The sequence below is a fragment of the Podarcis erhardii genome (genome assembly GCF_964252035.2).
Source record: "Podarcis erhardii genome assembly, chromosome: 5".
Taxonomy (NCBI): Eukaryota; Metazoa; Chordata; class Lepidosauria; order Squamata; family Lacertidae; genus Podarcis; species Podarcis erhardii.
Window position 1 is genome coordinate 57,091,239 of NC_138509.1, and position 21,814 is coordinate 57,113,052.

General features: G+C 42.0%; 1 protein-coding gene across 1 annotated transcript in view; it reads left to right on the plus strand.

The window, feature by feature from the left end:
* The window catches only part of SEMA4G (semaphorin 4G), a 96,829-nt gene that overhangs the window by 40,194 nt on the left and 34,821 nt on the right, over nt 1-21,814 (plus strand). The window contains exon 4 of the mRNA XM_081863964.1: nt 4,501-4,739. Within this exon, the coding sequence (XP_081720090.1) occupies nt 4,619-4,739 (121 nt within the window). The 5' untranslated portion in view covers nt 4,501-4,618. The remainder of the gene's footprint in view (nt 1-4,500; nt 4,740-21,814) is intronic.

The window sequence follows — 21,814 nt, forward strand, 5'->3', positions numbered from 1 at the left end:
CTGGATATGAAGCATACTCCTCTTTCTGTAGAAGCTCCATATTTCCTGTGGATATGATAATGTAACTCTGCTGAACAGGAGTACTGAACACAGCTGATAGCTACAATGCTATTATGTTCACTGCTCATTGTGTGATTATAGCTAGCATGTCTGCCCTCCATACTAGAGGCTTTCCACAGTGTGTAGGTCCAAATGGAAAATCTTTGTATGTGGTAAAGGGAAGTTTGCAAAAACTTATGGAAACTCTTTCTTTTATGGAAACTCATTTTTCAATGTAGCCCTTTTCACTTATGGGTGTTGAAGATTTCTTCCCAGTGGAAATCTGTTCGGCTTCCTCCTAAAAATGTCTAGGGTAGAAGTGGGAGATTTGTGAGCTGGTGTAGTAAATGGTACCTTTTCAGACACCTGGAAGTGAACTGCATGTGAGAATGCCACCCCAGACTTTTGAAAACGACAACACCTCCCTGTGAACACCCCCCCAAAAAGCTCAACAACTTTTGGCCATTTCCCCCACCCCCATTTTTTTTTGTTGCAGTCCAAAAAAATAGGGGTCGTCTTATACATGGGGGCATGTTATACACTGAAAAATACGGTACATACTACTTTTAGAGAAGCCTTTGTCTATCTTTCTGGTGTCCTAGCACTGTAGCTACTTGGTGAGGAAAGGATAGGTGAGAAATTTGAGGTTTCTTTCTATCTGAAAAAACAGATTTATAGCATTGGAAGGGACTCAGAGTCCCTGTAATCCAACCATAAGCTGCAAGGTAGAAAAATCCATATCACCATCACGAGTCCCTCTGATCCAGATCATCAAAACACTGCAAGCAACATTTATTGAAAAGTTCTGTATTTTTTGCATGCAGAACTTTAAATTATTTTGGCACAGATATATGAACATGAATTGAGAGTACTGATAACAAAGGAAATGAACTGAACAGAACACATCCTTGTCTTGCACTTTCTCTTTTAGCAAGAGTGTTCACCTACTAAACTTGTGACTTTCTTTTTAACCAGTAAAAGGAGGCATTTGCTGACTACTCCACAGCTTGCCTTGTTCTTCAACACATTGCTGTAACACATTTTAATTAATACAGCATATGTCTCTGAACAACTGCTGTCGAGAAACACTCTTGCGTGTGATTTATTCTAGTGATTGTGTGCCTGAGATGATGTGCTTGCGTGCCTATGTGTTGATTATGTTAGCTGACATCATGCTGATATTGGGGTATTGGCACGCTCTGCAAATATCACATGAGGATGGTTCTGGATTATTGCCACATTCCGTAAGGAAATTTTCTGTCTCTTATATACAGAATCAACATTTAGCCTTGGAGAGGTCAGATTTCATTAGTGGATGTACACATTTGGTGTTTGAATGTTGCAGGTATCGCGTTTGATAGTGCCTCCAATGTGCTTGCATGGAAAGAAAGCAGAATTGTGTTGGCCATATTGATAATGTGGATAGTATAGATGGTTTTCCTCCACTGCAAAAGTCTTATGGGGTTAAAATGTGTTTGTTGATTTGAGAAATAATGTAGTATTCTGAAACAGCATGTTAAAATCTTGCTTGCTATTTTTTGTGCATAATTAAATGTTTAAAAACAAAAGTAAAATATTTAAAATTCCAAAATCTTTTGAATGCTTTTTTTTTTTAATTGTTGGAAGACAAAGAAGAAGTAAACACGGGGAATAACTATTCCAGTTCTCAGGCATGCTTCAACCTTTTGGTCTTCAGTGGCATATAAATATCAATTACCTGATTAGTTGTTCCAGGATTGTCTAAATTGGAAGTCATGTTCTTGAAACAAAAGTATCACATCCTCATTCTTCTGGGTATGGATCTTAATTGCAATCCTCCCTCAGGTAAACATACCGTGGGTTGGGATGCATATGGTTTCTTGCCATAGTTCTAATCAGGTGTTCAGAACCCGCAGGAACTCATGAAGCTAGCAACATCCCATTTATGATGATTCATGATCTGCTCAGTCTTAATGTGGCGGCAGGAGGCACCCTCTATGCAGGTAGGGTTTCCAGCATGGGTCTGGGAACATTAATTTAGCAAATCTTTGCTGTTTCCTACTTAAGCCCGGTTAGTCAGTACCTGCGGTGATCAGGCTATAGCTTATTGCAGAAGTGACTACTGTAGATCCAGTATATTGTACTGTACATGCTGAGATTGGAGCTAATTTTTAATTTATATTTTTGAACTATTTGAACTTCTTTCTGAGAGGAAGAAGCTGTGTTATTGTATATATGTGAAGGGCAAGTGGAAATGTATTTGTTATATTTATATCTTGCCTTTCCTCTGAACTCAGAACTATTATTTGCACCCAAAGCAACCTTGTTACATGTCCAAAGCCCAACTAGTGAGGTTGACAGCTAGTGGAAATTTGATATTGGGAGCCCTGCATTCAAACCTAACACTCTCTAGCCATTGTACAACACAGCTTTAGAATTCTTTTGCAGCCTAAGCTGAATTACGCCATGGAACGATCGCCAGTCTCCACACCTACTATGACATACCGTAATAGTTCAGATGGAGAATCCAAAACTTGCCATAAGCTCTCTCTGAGTGCAGTCCTCTCCTCCAAGGTTAAGTGTGTAGAGGATTGAAGCCTGTCTCAAAGGATAATATCAACCTACCTTACAAAGTGATTGTAAAGCTTATTGAGATAATGTACCGTATTTTTCGCCCTATAGGATGCACTTTTTCCCCTCCCAAAATGAAGGGGAAATGTGTGTGCATCTTATGGGGCGAATGCAGGCTTTCGCTGAAGCCTGGAGAGCGAGAGGCGTCATTGCGCACCGACCCCTCTCGCTCTCCAGGCTTCAGGAAGCTATCCGCTAGCCGTGGGAGATGCAGCTCTCCCACGGCTAGCGGAGAGCTTGCCTGCACCCAGAAGCTTGGGGCGCGCTGAACTCAGCACGCCCCAAGCTTTGGGCTTCGCGCAGCGCTCCGCTAGCTGTGAGAGAGCCCCGCGAAGTTGCGTGGCTCTCCCATGGCTAGCGGATAGCAGCCTGTTGTGGGGGCTGGGGTCGGGGGAAGCTCGGGCTTCCCCCGTCCCAGCCCCGCGCCTGGGGTGGAAATAATTTTTTCCCCTTTATTTCCCCCCCAAAAAAACTAGGTGCATCCTATGGGCCAGTGCGTCCTATAGGGCAAAAAATATGGTATGCCAAGAGCTTTGCTATATCAGTTCTAATTATGTACTAAAAATGCCAATTATTAAAAGAGGATTAGTAACTAGTATAGAATATTGAGCTACATGGTAATTTTTAACAGGGGTTTGCCGATCAAGCCATGCCCTGAAATTGATCTTCAATGAAATAAACAATGGTTACTTATGTGAGTTTGAATTAAACCACTGATGTTGCAAGGCATAAAAATGCAAAATATCCTCATTTAAGCACTTTGCTTGTTGTGTTTAGGAGTTTTAGTGCCTTGCATAAAATGTAGGAAGATGGAGAATAAATCACAAATAGCATCTTGTTCTCTCCACGAAACATTTCGGCCCAAATGTTTAATACATGGTATTTAATGATGCAGAAGGAATTGCTAACCTAAGTAGCAATGCTGCGCCTGCTGTAGCAGAGCAATGTCCAGAGTGTGAACGCATCCCTGGAGAATCCAGTTGTGTGAATGTTTAGCCAGTTGTTAGTAGCCCTGGGATTTAATGAGAGCAACTTTCGAAGCTTGGGAAGGGAAAACAGTCTTTGCCTTTTAAAGGGTCTTGTCACGACTCTGACGTGAATGACTATGCAGAGGCCCAAGACAATTTCCCATATGCGACACATTAGCTGGCAATTGGCGGTTGATTGCCTGAAATGAAGCAGAAGGGAAATCTGAAATATAGACTTAAAAAAAAGAGTACAACAGAGTTCTCTGGCGAATATTAAAGGTGCAGGATTGGGAATGGTAGTGCTAAAAAGGAGTGGAAGGATGAAGAGGCGATATAGAGTTTAGTGGGAGGCTTCGGGCACAAGTCAACATGCAGTAATGGTGGGCAGTAGAAACCAAACTTGAGAGATGGTGGGTCACCAAGCAAAAGCAACCAGCCTTATTTTGTGTATTTCAAGTTCTGGGAATGCTTAAAAGCCAAAACCAGAGAACCTAGACTGTTGTGGTTAAGCAGATTCTGATACAACTACACGCTTGGTTTGTCTTTATCGTTTTGGATAGTTGAAGTTTTTTTTTTAATGTAACAACAATAGCATCTAAAGGAAAAAGCATACACAATATATATACTAGCTTGGTAAATGGCAGATCCATATGCTCAGCATAGCACCAGAGACTGTGGAAGCAGGAGGAGCAATGTGATTTTGAGGGCTTTGCAGACCTTTTTGCCACACTTTCCATTTACAAGTGAGCAACACATGAAGAAGGCTTGAGTTAGTGGTAAATCTTGGGGATAAATTTTATGAGCTATGAATTCTTTTACACTATTAAGAAGTAATTGATTATTACAATTATTGTTTTTTAAAAGCTTTTATTTTGCATTTCAGAAATCCCTCTGTGGTCTCCAGTGACACTCAGCAGGAAGGTTCTCCAACTATCTCAAGGTTTTCTTGTAGAAAAGGGCTGTGTTGCCCAGTGGGCAGCAGCCTTTGTCAACCAGGAAGAATGAGAAGGAATGTACACCTTTATCAGATGGCTCTCTTTGTGGTTGCTACAATGGGATATCCCTCCAGACGCTCTGCTGTAGATTTGGATGCCACACCCCGAATGACAATTGTCTATAACGGTAAAGAAGCTCTCCAGGTTTGCCTTATTTATCATGAACCACTTAGCTGGGCAAGTTTGCAATGTTTATGAAGAAGAAAGATCTATGTGCCTAGATGGTGATGCTTCTTAGCTGCATACATCTTGGTATGCAAATCCCATTCTCTCTCCCTTTGTTATCTCAATGTTTGAATTTTGAGCACTTATTTACATGATTTCAGCTTTCCACAGTTACTAATGTATGTATTGACAACCTCCTCTGGTGTATATTTGCACAAGAAGGCAATTACACCGACTGTTTTGGGTAACCTATACTTGCTATGAATGGTAAAGCCCACATAGTTTTACCTATTCAAAATGTTTTTCTTTGAAATTGTTTTCATGGCCAGTTATACTGAAAGTGGAGGCGGGGGCCCCTTGTTAATCCAGAGCCTCTTGATCTAGTAAACAAATCTTAGCGTGAAGCAAGTTAGCAGAGACTTTCTCCGTAAACAGGCCTTCAAATATTGCTGTGAAAGATCCCTCTACTGCACTGATGCAGCCTGTAATGTGCAGGAAAAATTGCTTAAAGTTAGGGGTGGATGCCCGTGACATACAAAAGAATCTGTGGCAAAGATTTTGCAGTCTGCTGTCTCGTATCCTTATGTAGTCTCCTCTTATATGGGAATGGGATGAAAGTTGGCCATTTAGGAGTTGACAGGGCCAGTGCTTATCTAGTCCATAACCAAACACAATTGGGAAAAGGCAGAGAAAACCTGTTGTGGGCATATAAAGGGAATTTATTGATCGGTTCTTGATTCTTTGACAGCTTTCTGAATGTTGCAGACTGGGAATTGCTGGTGGAGGTTCTTGGAGATATTTGCCTTACGTATGATTTAATACTCAAGTGATGAGGGCTTTGTAGTTTTGCACGTTTTCTGTCAGTTGTGCTGTCACAAAATGAAGATTGTAGGAAGCTAAGCTATTGGCTTTAAAGACTTGCAGAAGATGATGTAACCCTTTACAAGAGAGATGGAGAGGAGGAAGGAATGCTCTGTTATATAAACTTCTTTCAAGTTCATTTGAAAAAGTTGTTTGTTGTAATAATCAGGGCATAACCTCTCCCTTTTTTATTTTCCATTTGATGATTTTTATTTTTATTTTTAAAAAAGCTGCTTCCAAATATTGCAATAATACAGCTCTCTCTCTCTTACTTTTTGTATCAGATTTGAGATGTCTCATCTCACATTCAGGTGACAAAATTGTGATTTGCTGCTAGAGTTGCCTGCAGTGTTAGAATCAGAAGTTGGCATCATTGGGCACCTGCCAAAACCCGCATCGCAGCATGAGGTCCACTACTGTCCTATGGTCTTGCTCCATTTCCTCTTTGATACCGTACTGATTGACCTGTCCTCTATGTATGAAGAATGACAGGATCAAGGGGAAGGAGCAGTAGGTTGCATTTGCCTTTCCATCTCCTGGGTAGTGGTGCAAATTGATCCCCAGGGAAGAGGACACTTGTAGTGCTGAAGAGAAAGGTCCACTCAGGGAGGAGTCTTACTGAAGGCCTCTTTCCCAAGGACCCTGCAAAACCTGGAACTGGCACTGGATGCCTCTCTCTCCAGACCTCCATGGTTTTACAACTGTTCAGTCCTTCAATGCAAATTTAGAGGAGATTGGAAATGACTTTGTGTTGTGCTTTAGTCTGTTACTTTATGATTGGCTAGAAGGCTGAAGATGAAAGGCAAATATAGGTAGATGTACATGCCATGGGTGGTTAACATCAGGTGGAATTAAAACCATGACAAGACTGCTGATACTGTGTAGAACAAGGGATGCCAAAGTGGTGCCCTCTTGATTTTGTTGGATTACAACTCCATCAAATTTCAGCCAGCACAGACTGTGGTTAGGGATGATGGGAGCTGTAGTCCAACAACATCTGCAGGGAACCATCTTGGCTACCTGATGTAGAAAGAGCACAGCTTGGTGTCATAATGATGACAGTGGCATACAGGCAATTTTCGCTTTGTGGTATGCTTGGAACAACAAAGGAAATAATCACTTTTGAGAGGCTTCCGCCGGGCTCCTGCCCTTTCGTCCCACCTTTCTTTCCTTGCCTTCCTATTATGGAAGAGGGAGAGAGGGAAAACCTGTTTTGAAAGCCGTGTGGGAGCTGCCACTGATTATTATATGCCAGATTGGTGCTGTCAGCACTGCTGTCTTTCGCCTCAACATGCATGTCTGGTTACATCAGCATCTTGGAGCAATCTCCTCTGCTCCAGTTTCCCGGGGACCCTGAGGCACTACGAACACATGATCACAAGCGTTTCTGAGAGTGCAGGAGAAGGGGGTCAAGAATTTCCTTCTGTTTGCCTTTGTTACCTTGTGCTCAAATCCCCTGTCTTGGGTAGCTTATCAGTTCTACAGTGGTATTCATCAATCCCACCACCAGAGTTGCTTAGTAAAGCTAAGGCTTTGTATAATCTGTGCTCCCTCCTTAATGGGAAGGGGTGTGTGAATCAGATTTAAGGGAAGCACAAATTCATGTGCTTGGAATAAAAACGTTATGTAATTTATTACGATTTCTGTGAACTCTCACAGAAGCCTGATCAGGAAGATCTGCCTATAGGTGCTGAATAAGAATAAGAGACTTACCGTAGTTTATGGACTGCATATTTTTGGATCATTTGTCTACGGTTCTTGTAGTCCTCATTATCTTTAGCGTTCTTCCCCTCCTTTAGCACCTCCAAGATGGTACTGGCATGCAGTGTCCTAGAGCTTAAATGATGCCAAGATATTGGAAACATTTTCATGCTGTTGCCAGAGATGGGCAGCCGGGTTGTGTTGGGATGGTAATGTTTGGGCTTTGAAATTCTTGGCAAGGGCTTAAAATAGTGGAGGAACTGAAGATCATATCTAAGGTCCCTTGAGAAGGGTAAGGAAAAGCGAAAGAACAGAGTTCCACCTATTCCATGACCACTCAGGTGTCTACTTTTTTAGTGTTCAGCAGACTATTTCCTCTGCACTTATATGCGTCTCTGCGCATCTGTGCTGGTTTGTAGAAACAGTGAATGCAAAATGTTATTCTTAAGATTTCAGATTCTAAATGTGTGTGTGTGTGAGAGAGAGAGAGCGCGCACTATAATATGTAGCTTGATTTGAACTATTAAATTTGTCAGCTCAGAGAGTGCTGGTTTGCAGAAATTGCTGCTTTTCAGTTGTTGGCTGGCTACCCATAAAACATTTTTTAAAGGTTTTGACGTAAGATCCATGGGTAAATTATAACAATTCAGTTAGCTATTAGTCTGGGAAGACATAGTTAAACATATGACAGGGTCCAAACGGTTGGAAGTTCAAACTAGAAGAGATCTGAATATTTAAAAACATGGATTTAGTGCAGTGAACCATCAGGCAATCCTGCTAGTGAGTTCCCGATTTTCTAATGGCTTTTAGTTAGAATTGGATGCCTCTCTAAGGAGCTGCTCTGGATGATTAACAGCCTCTTCCCCCCAAAACAGCATGTTATTAATCTAGGATTGCTACACTTAAGATTTTTTAAAAATTGTTGCCCTATCCCTCCTCTGAGCTGTTAGGGCTCCTTTGACCCTTATCAGAGGATGTGGCACTTAAGGAAACAATGAGTCCTTTTTCCTGTTAAATTTTCTAATAAAATAATGGGGGGGGATTTAAAAAGATATTTGAAGCATTCCCAATGAAACGCTTCCCAATGATACAGTTGGTGATACAGGAAATGTAACATTAAGCATCCATTTCTCATGGTTTCCTTCCTTCCACCCTCCACTTTCAGCCCACTGGTGTGGTAAGTTCTGTGCCTTACATATTAAACAATTTACAGTTATCATTCTTCATCAGAGATGAGCAATTGACTCTTAAAGTTGTAATGGTGTCTCTAACACGTTCCTGGCTATTGGCTATTCTTTGTCATTATTGTAACTACATGCGGCAATGGTAGTCACAATGTTGGTCAACCATCAAGTGGCTGTTTAGGATAGTTATTGTACTCCAGGAGATGACAGGGATCCATCCATCCTAGTACTGCTCGGAAACTTGTGCTTCTGCTGCTTAGGAACAAGAGGAGAAGCAAATGAAGGCTTGAAGCTCTGTGGAAGGAAGGAAGCACCAGGCCACAAATAATCTATGGAAACAGAATCCAATGAACACTGGGTTCTGTATTGTTAGGAGTTGCTGACCACTGCTCCAGATGGTGAGCTGCATGAGTGCAGTTTTTCAAGGGCTTCCTGTCTCAGTGGCACTTAGCTTAAATAACAAGACAACCCGAGTTCTGTTGTGCTTATGTGTTTCCTTTGATCTTGACTCTTGGCTTGTTCTCTGGCTCTTTATTATTAGGCTTGAGCTGCTAGTTTCTCGCCTAGCCCTGACAAGATTTGCAGAATGGTACAGAAGATTTGATGAGTATCAACTAGGGGTATTAGTGGTGGGGCTGATTTGCTCAGCTCATAGAGGAGGTGGGAACTCTGTTGCGGCTCCGGATTGAACCACCAGCTCTAGGAGTTCAGTGGCCAGCATGGGGGTGGAGTAGTGTGACTATGTTAATATTTTGCTTAGGGGTGCCCTCAATAATGGTCAAGGTATTAGAATGGGCCTTCTTACCACACTGCTACCTGCTGTGATAGATTGGGACAACTAAAATATGAACTGTGTTCTACTATCCGTAGTGTCCAGATTGCATTTGGAATTTCTGTGGAATGAAGTGCTGTCTAAAGGAAATACTTATCAATGGAACAGCAAGGCATTCCGTGCCAGTACTTGGATAAATGCAGCTCTGAAAGCCTGTTAACATATTTCATGTGGGAGGGTGTTAGCTGATTAATGGCTTTTAAGTTCATTGTTTTTATTTAATTCAGTCTGTTAGACAAATTAAATAAATAGCTTAGCATATTAAAGCAGACTACTCTCCCAAGCAGCCTTGCTTCACTGTATTTCCTCTGTTTGTGTCAGAGGAGCAAGACCTACTGAACGAGGTGCTCAGTATATGCCATTGATTCACTTCTACCCATTGTCTGACTCATGAGACTGTAGATTATTGATAGTAAGGTTACTGTTGATTAACATCTTTGACTAGAAGTTGCTACAATTGAAATATGATTAAAAAAATTAAGCTACAAATAATTCATTGCACCTCAATTATGGCCTATGACAAAGGTCTCATTTAAGATCTTATTCTCCATTCCCCCCAAAGAAGTCACATCTCCCTTTGAATATACAAAGTAAAGAATGGGTTCTGTCTGGCAGGCAGCTAGTTAATGCTGCAATAGCCCATCTCCAAACTGCCAAAAGTAGTGTGGCTGACTTTTGATTGGTTAGCCGCAGCCATCAGTCAGTCAATGTCCACCTAGGCCAGAACCGTTTAAAAAGATGGCTAATGCCAAACAGTTCTTAGTCCCTCAACCTTACCATCTATGCTGCTATGTTAGATGAGAGGCCTGTTTGGAAGTAGCTACAATAGGACAGACTTTCCTTTCCTTTTAAAGTACTGTTCTGTTTTTACCTTTGCCTTTCTCTGTTTTTTAATTCTTCATAAAGTTCATAAGATTTGGCTGTTGGGAGTCTTGGGAGCCAAAATGTGAAGGTTCTCTTGCATGACTGGCCTACCTTGATGGGCAATTGGAATGAAGTACCCTCTTCCACCAAAGTGTCCACCTTATCCCAATAATTCAAATGGGAAATGGTCATTTTGCTGTAAACTGCACCAGAGCTTTCTGGGAACAGCAGAACGTACCTACACATTTCACACAAATGTGTATATCTAAGTTGTGTGTGTGTGTGTGTGTGTGTGTGTGTAATGAAAAACACCCTGGGGAGGCTGGTCTTCAGCAGCCTGTTTGGTATAGAGGTTTAGCAATTTCAAGCCCTCATTTTAAGTGGTGTGTAGTCATACCCACTCCCTGATTTTCAACCTTCCTTCCTTTGTGTAACTAGGGCCCCTCAGCTTCTCTGCAGACTCCCTGGTGCAGTGTGGGGGGTCTTGCAGCTGGCACAGGAGCCATGAGTAGGAATTGGCACTCAGCCTGCAGGCTTTTCTCTGAGACTTTTCCCACAAAGCATCGCTAATTGCATTATGGCTATCTGGCAGCCAAACTGAGAAGACCACAGTCCTTACCTTGTAGAGGTGGCATTTGGATTAGCGAGTTTAACATTTTGCAAATGTTACCTAATGCCAAATGGAAGAGGCGTAACCGAGTCTGTTTATGGAAATATTTTTTTACATGTAGAAACAGCTAAACCTTCCCTGACACAGGCATTATTTGTACAATCAAAATACCAACCTGGGTGCAGCTTAGTTTTTGTTGAGAACAAGTTGGTTTGATCTAAAATGCCTTGTTATGGCAGAAATGTGTAGTTGCTGCTGCTGCTGCTGCTGCTGCTGTGTGATTCTGCTAGTTTATAAAGCTAGTTTGCTGGGATTGTATGCCCCATCATGCATATAGCTGTCTGAGACATCTTGATAACTTTAGTAGATTTCTGTCAACCTCTTCTCCCCTCCCTCCTCTTTAAGGTATTCTACCACTCGTGTATGGAGGGAGGGTTTAATATCAAATCCTTGCATATAGATCATACCATCTAAAGCATGGATGATTGACCTGTGGCCCTATAGGTTATGATGAATTCCTACTCCCATCAGCTCCAGTCAGCATGGCCATTGGTCACGGATAGTGAGAGCTGTAGTTCAGCAACATTTGGAAGGCCACAGATTCTCCACTCCAATCTAAAGACTGAGATCTTGCTGAGGTTTCCCCTGGTTAGAGAGTGTGCTTTTCTCTGCAACCATAAAAAGAAGGAGGTTCTCCTCTTCATTTCCCCCAGCTGAAGACTGTAGTTTTCAGTGTTCTAACATATTTTTATGGCCTGGACAACATTTTCAGTAAGCTAGCCTGATTAGGGTATTTGCATACGTTGCCAATTTGCATAAAGAGCTGGATTTTGTTACTTGCAGTGTCAAGAATAACTGATGAAGCATTAACACATCACTTTGGAGATTTGGCTTTGGTTCTTTGGTCTGCCACTCACTTCACTCTGTAAACTGCCTGCTCTGCCAGCTCTTTGCATTTCTTTTGACACAATTCTATGTACTGTACGTATATTCAGAAGCAGGTCTTCTGAGTGAGGCTTACTTTCAAGTAAGTGTGTGTAGGATTGCAGCTGATAATTCAGTATCTGCACATACGAGCTGAGGATTTTGGAAGTGTTCAACACCGAAAAATATGAATGCCTCATAGCTGAGCTTTAGAGAAGCAAAGAGTAGAGCTGTTCCTGAAATCAGCTCACTGCAGAACAAGTAATGAAGTTAGCCTTGGGGTTAGCATACTTTAGAAGTGGCATAAATATAATGGGGAAGAAGTGAACTGATGTAACATAATGGTGCCGTTTGTGTCTTTTTTTTACACCCGTGTTGACACGGGTGTATGAATTGATAATGCTATTTTATTTTATTTTGAAGCCCTAAAAGACTCTGGACCAGTTAAGGACTGTCTTGCTCCTTATGTCCCTTCCTGAACACTCTGATCATTGGGAGATGTACTCTTGGTGGTGACTCTTACTCCTCCTGTCTGCTTCACAGTTGTTAGGAGCAGGGTGTATAGCACTGTAGCACCTGCTTGGTAGAACTTTCTCCTGATTAGTATCAGACAAGCATTTACTCCCTGCCCCCTGGCAAAAACTTATTTTATAAAGGCAAGCATTTACAATGCCAACTTTTAAACATGTGCTCAAAATATTTTTTGTTCACTTGGACATTCCCTGAAGTGTGACAGATTACTGACCATGGCAAATACTATTGTTCAGTAGTTTGTTGTGTTTTTATATTGGATTGTATACCATTTTCTTACTCCATGTTAGCTGATATTTACATCTGTTAACTAACTAACTAGTTTCTGATGGCCAGTCCAAAGAGAAAAGAGCCCTTTTCTAAAGGACTGACTTCTAACAGGGGTGGACACTGCTATTGGTTAAATGTTTCATGTAGGGCCTTGCATTTGAATATTTGCATGTTTCAGGTTCAGTTTGATTTGTAAAAGTTTGGTGCAGTGGATGATGTGTTAGCTTTAGATGTGTGGAGGCCCAGTCTCAAATTCTTGCTTTATGGAGCACACGCTGTAGCTTTCTGTGCTAATTACTTCACAATGTACTTGTTGGGATTTATAAAGAATTATAAATTGCATCAAGCTTGAATTTCAGTGTTGCTGAAATTCCTTTGGCCACCAAAACCCATGTTTTGCTACTGTGAATTCAGACATTTTAAAGTGACCTCAGTTCTCAGAAGCATTTAGATTTTTATAAAATAAAATAAATAGTCAGTATGCAGGGAGGCATTTGATGAATTCAGGTAAAAATTTCCTGAGGTAATAGTAGATCATGAACTTTTAAGGACTTGATGGTGAGGGAGAGTGGCCTCATGCTGTTGTAGGATGTACATCTATACTTGTATTTTTAAAAGTTATATTTCAGCGGAGTCGTTTATTGAACATTAGTATATCTACAAATTACAAAATACTGTTCCAGATTTTCATGATTTTTCTTCAAGTTATTACCTGAAAGGGCTATAGTACTTTCGATTTCTGACTTCTGACTTCTCATACTGACAAAGCTTGTTGCTTCCAGCTGTTGTTGTTGTTGTTGGTGGTGGTGTTGTTGTTGCTGCTGCTATTTTTGACATCCACTGTGACAAGAGGACTGCTCTCTTCATTTGAGTTTTTGGAAGCAATGGAGAGTTGAGCCTGTTCCCTTTCCAAGTCTGATGTGGTTTGACAGCTCCTTTGTGGGTCTTTGCCTTTCAGATCTCGTAGGAGGATAAACGGCTGTAGCTGGTCACTGAATGATGAATTTTAGCAGCTGGAACTGCATCCATCCATGAAATAGACACGATGCAGACTCCCCTGAGAGCTAAAAGGAGTGATTGAAAATTAATATTGTTTGAATTGAACTCCTTAGGCCTTTCAGTTAAACTCATAAATGCAGGCAGCAATTACAATCGGATCTGCTACAGTGTGTCACCACAGCAGAAAGCCTCTTGTTATTGTTTCACAGTGGTATTGGCAGGCATGCAATGTGTGGGGTAACACCTCTGAGTAGTGCATGTCTGTTGGTATGTGACTGGGAGGAACGCATTGGAAGACAAAATGTATTTTACCAGAGGACTCACTGCTTGGCTCATCCAGACCTGTACACATCCATTTTCTATTCAAAACAAGCATTAAATACAATATCAAGAAAAACGATGGCCTAAATATCAAACTGTCTTTAGCATACGAGGTATTCACTGGAAGCGTGTGCAGAGGGGCAAGTCTTCCGGATATTTGCTGTAAGAAGGAAGGTGCTTGTAAACATTACGTGTCCTTGGGTGATGTACGCAACCATGCCATAGGAACAGTTTGAAAAGGTAATTGTAGGAACATGTTGGAGTGTTTGCAGTCATTCTTGTAAAGAGAAGGAGGGCTCTTGAGAAATTCTTGTGGCAGGCAGCTCTTGCCTGAAGCTTATGTTTCTGATGGAGCTTATAAAAGGTTCTAAAACAACCTGTTTTATGGTTTCTTAACCCAGAGTTTATCACCCTTCCCCCCCCACCCTGCTACTTTGAAACTCTTGCGAGAGAGAGCAAGAGAGAATGAGAAATGTTTTTCTTTGAAGGACATCCTCCCATTGCAGAGCTTAAATGAGGTAGTTTTGCTTTTCAATCTCCCAGAACCTGCAAATTAAGTTTCTACAGAATCAAACTGCAGCGGCAGAAGAGGGATTAGGACCATGGTGGTGCAAAGGAGAAAACAGCTCTGATTACTCAAAATAATAATTCTAATTCGTAAGGAGAGACTTGCAGTGGATTACACGTGTTGAATCGCTCTAGTGAATGACTCAACGTAATCCAAATAGTGACAGTTTTTATTACATTTATACAGTATTCTGCCCTTTCCCCACAGTTTTTGTTTCTCAAAAAGAAAAGAAAAAAGCAGAAGATCAGCACTTCTGTGAGATTGGCAGAGGTGAACTTCTATGAAGTCTCCATAACTGAGTGCCTAAGGCCAAATCACTGCAGTGCATCATCTTAAATCTGGAAAGGTCTTTTTTAAATGGGCTGAATTCAGATATGCTACTTTATGTATAATCTGAGCATCTGGAATTTTTGGTAAAGTTTATTATTATTCCTCCGTGTTATAATTTATATAAAAAAGTGATAACAATGACAGGATCAGACAAAAATTAAAAGATGAAAAACAGCACATGACTCCGACCATATGGTGAACCATTCAAAAGATGGGCAAATATATTGGAAAAATCAACTTGCTTTAACATCAGCTTGTGAAAATCTGTGAATATGTGCTTAATTTGGCTAGGCAGCAAGGGCTCTATTCCCTGGCAGGTGGGATTTCAAGTGGTAAACAATCCTGCATTGTGGTATGAGATTGAATTCTGTTGCTCTGGATTCTAGAAACTGCCTCCCACCCAGTCTCGGGCAAACTGATTCTGTTATTATTGAGAGCAATGGGGTTTTTGCTGCTCAAGGGAGCCATGAATTGTAACACCAGCAATGGAAGGAATCGTCTGAGCCTTATAAGAAGCTGTGTGAATGAAGTTCTCCACTGTACTATTATTGATGTTTTAGATGTTTGTGTACAGTGTCATTTAATGCTTCTACAAGCTGCCCTGGGAGTGCCAATTGGCACTGAAAGCCGGGATATGCATCAGAACCAGGTAGTTTCCATAGTGCTCTCCAGATGTTGTGGTCTACAACTCCCATTAACCTCTGGCCAGCATGGCCAATGGGCAGGGATCATAGGAGCTGTAGATCACAACATTTGGAGGGCACCATGTTGTCTACCCCTGCATTGGAACAAAGATGAAACAGCTGGGGGTATGCTCATCTCAAAACTGTGAAATCATGCATATTTTACGGGATGATATATCAGTTCAGTCCATAATCGGTTGCCTTATCTTAATAAAATCTGAGAAAACTTCCCACCACATTATCTTAGTGTGGCTGAAATTTGAGGAGGAATTTGTGGTCATAAGAAGAATAAATTACTTAAGGGGCCTCTAAGAGAGCTAATCCACATTGGTACTACTGAGTGGTCTGGTAAGGAGAGGCAGCTGTTAATACAATCTTGTTCCCTCTCAGTGACTTGAATAGTGCATGAAGTATGTATCCCTGCAACCCTATATTATAAAATACCATGCTGCTTTAAATCTCCCCAGCATGATTACTGGGCATAGCTATGGAGGCATCCTCCAGACCTAGTAAATAACGTTTCATTTTTCGACAGGAGTGATGGATGAATGCAGCATCCTTGCTGAGGATAAACTGAGAAACAGCTGTCATTGTACAGAGCATTTAGCCATTGCTTATTGTTAAAGCCTTGGCGCTTGGGAAAACTACTCTGATAAAACTCCTGGCCAAGACTGGAGCCTTCAGGACAGACAGCTGCATTGTGAGAAGTGGGATTCAGGGCAGACCTTGATTTCTTTTGGTTTCTTTGTGATCTTTTTGGAAACATTTATGATAGCATTGTAAACAAGCCCACAAAAGTTCCTCTCTGGTTTTTTTGTTTTGTTTTTGTAAACTGATTTGTGGTTTTTAGATAATCAAGTGGTGTGTAAATTTCATGAAATAAATAAATAAAAATAACACAGCCAGCAAGGCTGATGGAGCCTTGTTATGGTGGGTGAGTTCTGAACCATTAGTGCTGAGATGTTCCTCCTTCAGGGAGTACATTTTTTCATGCTGTTTCTAAAGAAGCAGCAACAGGAAAATCTCTCCACAGGCCATGCTTTTCAATGCATCCCTCTTCCATTTGTCAAAGCAATGTTCCTATAAACATAAACAGTGAATGGAAGCTAAGTAACTGGCTCAGAAGTACAGAGGGTGAATTCTGCCATAATCTTTTGTTGTTTGATCTCTGTGGGAAATAGAAGCAGGAAGAGAGGCTGACAGGCTGCTTTCTGTGCGTGTATTTATTCTGACATACCTTGATGGAGCTTCTGGTTGTGTTGTTCCATTGTCTCTCTGGTGTCCATGTATCTAGCCTGACCTAAGGCCTTGAATCCCCAGACGCTATGGAAGCACCCCGCTATGGGATGATATATTTGGCACTTGCCCCTGGAGGTGCTCATGTGTGAACATGCCCATATTTATAGGCAGGTTTTAATCTAGAAGAAGAGCAGCTGTTGTGTACAACATATAAGAAGTGGACTAAAACATTCTGGCAGGTTTGCAATGACATGTAGATTTTTTTGCTCTAATTTTGTTTTAGCACTTCAAATAAAAACCAAAGCCAAGTGAACCTAGTGCATAAAATCCAAATTGGGGAGAACTGTCCAGCAGTGTGAAGCAGTTGTTTCTGGCTCCTAAATGTTGATCTCATTCCCATAAAAGGAAGAGAATTGTCTCTCTTTGAGACCTAAGCATCCTCTGTCATTGTTTTTTTCAAGAAAATAAAGCCACTTTCTCCCTTTTGAAAGCACCCCATCTTTTCCCCCTGCAAAACAAACAAAACCGGTTGTCCTGGCTGGGACTTACTCCATTGTACAATCATTTATCCTTTTATGCTGTCTTTCAAAGCAGCCTTCATTGGACACCAAACTGTTTCCCTTGAAATGGAAGCATCAGGAGGCTGTGCAAGCAAACAACATTCAGAGCTGCTTCAAAGTAGACACTAGGCTTATAAGGCTCTGGAATTTAGTCTGTCATCCACACTCTAGTTTCCTATTTTGTGCAGTACAAGGGGTGCTGACTGTAATTGTATTATTAGAGCATAAACTAGCATCTAAGGTTTGTAGAAATCAATGGGACATACGTACTAAGCAAATGGCGGTAAGCACACAGGACTCCAAAGTGCATGTTCTTACAGATGCAGACTTCCGCTTGCTTCACTGAGCATTTTAACTTGTACAGATTCACACAGTTGTCTTAAATGCTAAGTAGAAGCTGACACCCTGAGGGCTCAGTAGCACATACTGTATTTCCTGGAATCGGCAAGGGTTGGGGGAAGGCAGCACAACCCAAAGGAGACAGAGAGTGGAGCTGAAGGCAATGGAGCTGTGCAGAACAGCAAAGCAAAACAACTGTACCCACCAACCCAGAGCAGAAGGGTATTCTCTGGTCTACGGAGGCTAGAACCCAGTGTGGCTAAAGACACTTCCCAGTTAAAAGGGGCAAGAATAATATCCAAATGCTGTTCTCTTCTACTGTGTAGCACAGGAGAATTTATATTGGTCAGATGTTCTACACCTTTGACCTTACCCAAATATAAGGCTGATCTTATTTCACGAGGAGAGAGGCAAAGGCTGAGAAGGATAAATTGAAAAACTGGTCCAAGGTGAACTGCTGGAACATAGTGTATAGAATTGCTGTCACATCAGAATGCTTCCTCACATTAAGATGTGTAAAACACATTGTGAGATTCCCATTTGGTGCAAGGATGGTGCTTCGAAGCTGAAGGTTGCCAACGGAGAAAGCTCTTGGCAGAAAAGGCAGATTTTTCTTTCAATCTCTATTGTTGTGATTGTAGAAGCCAAGAGGCCATGAAACCAGTTTGACTGGAGATTGCTGTGGGTAATCGCTCTTCCCTCTAATCACACAAAAATGAGGAAGTACTAGAAAGATTTTGGCTCAAAAACATGCAGTGTTGGACATGGCTCCACAGTGGAAAGTATTTAGTAGAGGGTGGTTCTCTGGATGTTGCTGGACTACAAGTCCCATTATCCTTGGCCATTGGCCATGTTGCCTGGGTCTGATGGGAGGGCCACAGGTTCTCCAATTTAATGGAAACTGTGCTTAATATGAACGATGCAGTGGATAGGGTTGCCATATTTCAAAAAGTGAAAATCCAGACCGCTTTTTGGGGGCCAAAGTAGTTTTGCCGAAAGAGTTGTTGAACTTTTGGACGCTGCCAACATTGGTTGCCGTACATCGGGAATTTCCTGGACATTTCACCCAGACACTGCTTCTGGCTGTAGTATTCCGGGTATGTCCTGGAAATTCCAGACATATGGCAACCCTGCAGTGGATCAGAAATTGATGATGATAAGTATTGATAATAGAATCCTATTCCGCTGGCACAGCTGAGTCATATTTACAATTCAAGCTGCACCTCTTAGTCATTGGTTCCCATATGGAATCTCTCTCACTCTCTCACTTACCTGGAAGGAAGTGTAGCATGGAAGGTGCTTGTTGTACATGGGTAAAAGTCTGATCTGGTGCTCCACCCACTTTTGTTTTGGGCACCACCTGTCACTGGCAGGTGGCCTCTGAATTGCTGCTCATGAGTTAGTGCAGCCTTTGGACTCAGAAAGGTTCCCCATTTCTGATCTAGACAGAACAAATTTGATAGGTGCCAGTGCTAAAATGTTTGTGGTAAATGAGGGGTTGGGACTCCTTTTGGCCTGGCAGAACAGATCTTTATTTCCCTCGACTGCATGGGCCAATGTTCGCTGGTGGGCAGGGTCACTCTTGCTGATCAGATGACTGACAGGTAGGCAGGACCACTCATCTCTCAGAGTTAATCCATTGAGTGGGAAGAGGGGGGTTCAGCTAGTTGGGGTTCAGTCCTGCTGTCTGCAGGGCTCTACACCCAATGTGACTTACATGTAACAGGATCCCACTCATAACTCTGGCTATGTATCTAAAAAATACAGTTTCTATTTCAGAAGGGTATTGACGGGCTTATTTAAATTTCAAGAAAACCTTCAAGCTGTTTTCTTTGAGCTAGTTCCACTGTGACATTTTGGCTTTACCAGTAAGCTTCAGAAACTCATCCCATGTGCGCAGGTATGTAAAAAAAATATTCTGCCCAAGTGACACAGCATGCATCTGGGTTATCTCATGAGCTGAGGCTGGATATGTGGATAGGATTATTTACCAGCAACTTGTGCATGTGCACAAATCTAACAAATATTTTGCATTAATTAATGTACCTATAGGATTCATTCTCCAAGCCATTTTGTGGTTGCTTAATATTGCATCAAACCTGGCTTTAGCTTCAGCATCTCACTTCCATAAGTGATAGATTTTGTTCAAACAGTTAAATCAAGGACCAAGTCTCTGTTCTACTGTACTGGAGAAAGCAGCTCTCTTAACCCCCTTTCATGTCCTGGGATTGTTCTCTTAAAAGCTTCCTTTTCCAACAGCACTGCATCATCCTCAGTAATTTCTGATTCACTTTGTTCTTGCTTCCCAGTATGGCAGGAGCTTTTAACTTGCCCTGCAGCCATTTTCCTCCTTTGCTGCAGGCAGAGGGCAGAGCATTTTGCTCTTTTGCAAGTTTTAACTGAGCCTCAGAGAGAAGGCTCTCTCTCTCTCTCTCTCTCTCTCTCTCTCTCTCTCTCTCTCTCTCTCTCTCGTGTGTGTGTGTGTGGTTGTGTGTGTTTCCACCCATCCCTGTGTTTCCAGAGCATCTGATTTCTTGGATCAGACAGATAATACCAAAAAATCTTCATTGATCAAATAATTACACTATGGTGCTAAATATTTTATGTGGAAGTTAAATATGTTTGGAGCTTACTCTCACACCAGAATTTTGGCTTCTCAGAGTTAATATGTTAAGGTTCCACCCTAGCACTGAACCTGAAACAAATAACCTTTCATATTTATTCCACACATGTGCAAAGTTGCCTTATGAAGTGGTAGTAGTTCATTTTTCCTGTTTACAGTTGAGAAAACCAAGTTGGGCCTGCTCAAGGTTATTTGCAAATGGATAGATGAACTGGGATTTCACTTCTGCTGCAGGCTGAATGCTTTATGCACCAATACGTCTTTTTAATAGCAAATAACTGTTTCTCGTGGTCCTTATGCACATATGAGGACAGGTAGCACTTGGTTTCCTGATATTTACACATTATCTGTTGCATGATACTTGTTATCTGTACAGAGGCATACCTAGGCTCCCCCCTCTCCATTTTTGCCCCTTGGCAAGAAAATGTATCAGTACCTCTGAAGCCAGGAGAGACCATGTACCAGAAACTCAAAAAACTTTATTCTTGTTGCCTTTCATGCTCTGCCAATAACTTCCTCTGCAGCCATTGGCATCAGGTCTGGTCTGCTCCACCTCTCCTCCTCCTCCTTCTCCATTGGTCAATCCGTCCATCTGCTTGCCTGCCTCCCTTGGCTCACCGCTTTCCCTTCTGGCTTCTTTCTTTTTTCCTCCTCCTGCAACTCATGCCCGCTCTCTCCCTCTTTCTTCCCTCTGAGCCCTGCTGGGTGCCTCACTCACACTTCTAATAGCACCACCAGTCAACTGTGGAGGGGGCCCTGCAGGACCCATGCCTGTGACCAGATTCCTCTCCCAAGGTGCCCGGAAGAGTCTGTGTATCTCACCTGGCTGCCCAGAACAGCAGAGGAGTGGCCCGGGGAGTGTCCAAGCGGGTGGAGTTCTCCTAACCACTCTGAGCCAGAGTGGAGAAGTGTGATTTTTGCATCCCTCTGGGTCTGTGCCCTTGGTGGCGGCCCAACCTATCTAACCCTTAGGCATGCCTCTGTATCTATATGCATGCAGAAGAGGCCTTAGCCCTGTTTGAGTTGAAGCAGTTCTCAAATTGGCAAGAGTGACATCATTTGAATAGCACAGTGCAGAGGTTGGGGACAGGGAGGTAGCCTTTATTGGAGTAGTGGAGATGTTGTGCTTACCTGCCATACTTGCATTTGTAAATCCACAAAATTCACAGTTTCCCTTCTCAACGTCTCTTTACTGACAACTGGACTGCTCACATACTTTGGTGTTGTTTTGTCACACACTGTTGCATTCTTTCAGTCTACAGCTGCTAGCAGCCATCTTCCCCTGCCCCCAACATCTCACCCAGAACCAAGGAGGTGGATGAGAGCCATTTGTTTAGAGGGCTACTCCCACTACCGGTCTGGCTTATTCCATGCCACTTCCATTCCATCTTGGACAGCAGAATAAAGTAAGCTTGCATTCAGGGCATGGGAAGGAGAGATTCTATGGTAGGCAAGACTCCCCTTTGTGTTTTGATGCCAGTACTGAGAACAGAGCTCTCTGCTCATAAATTTTACCAGCATTTGTCTGTTTAAGGAGATCTCATCCGCTTGACATTTGGATTAGTTTCACCCTTCCCTATCCTCATGCTGATGAATAG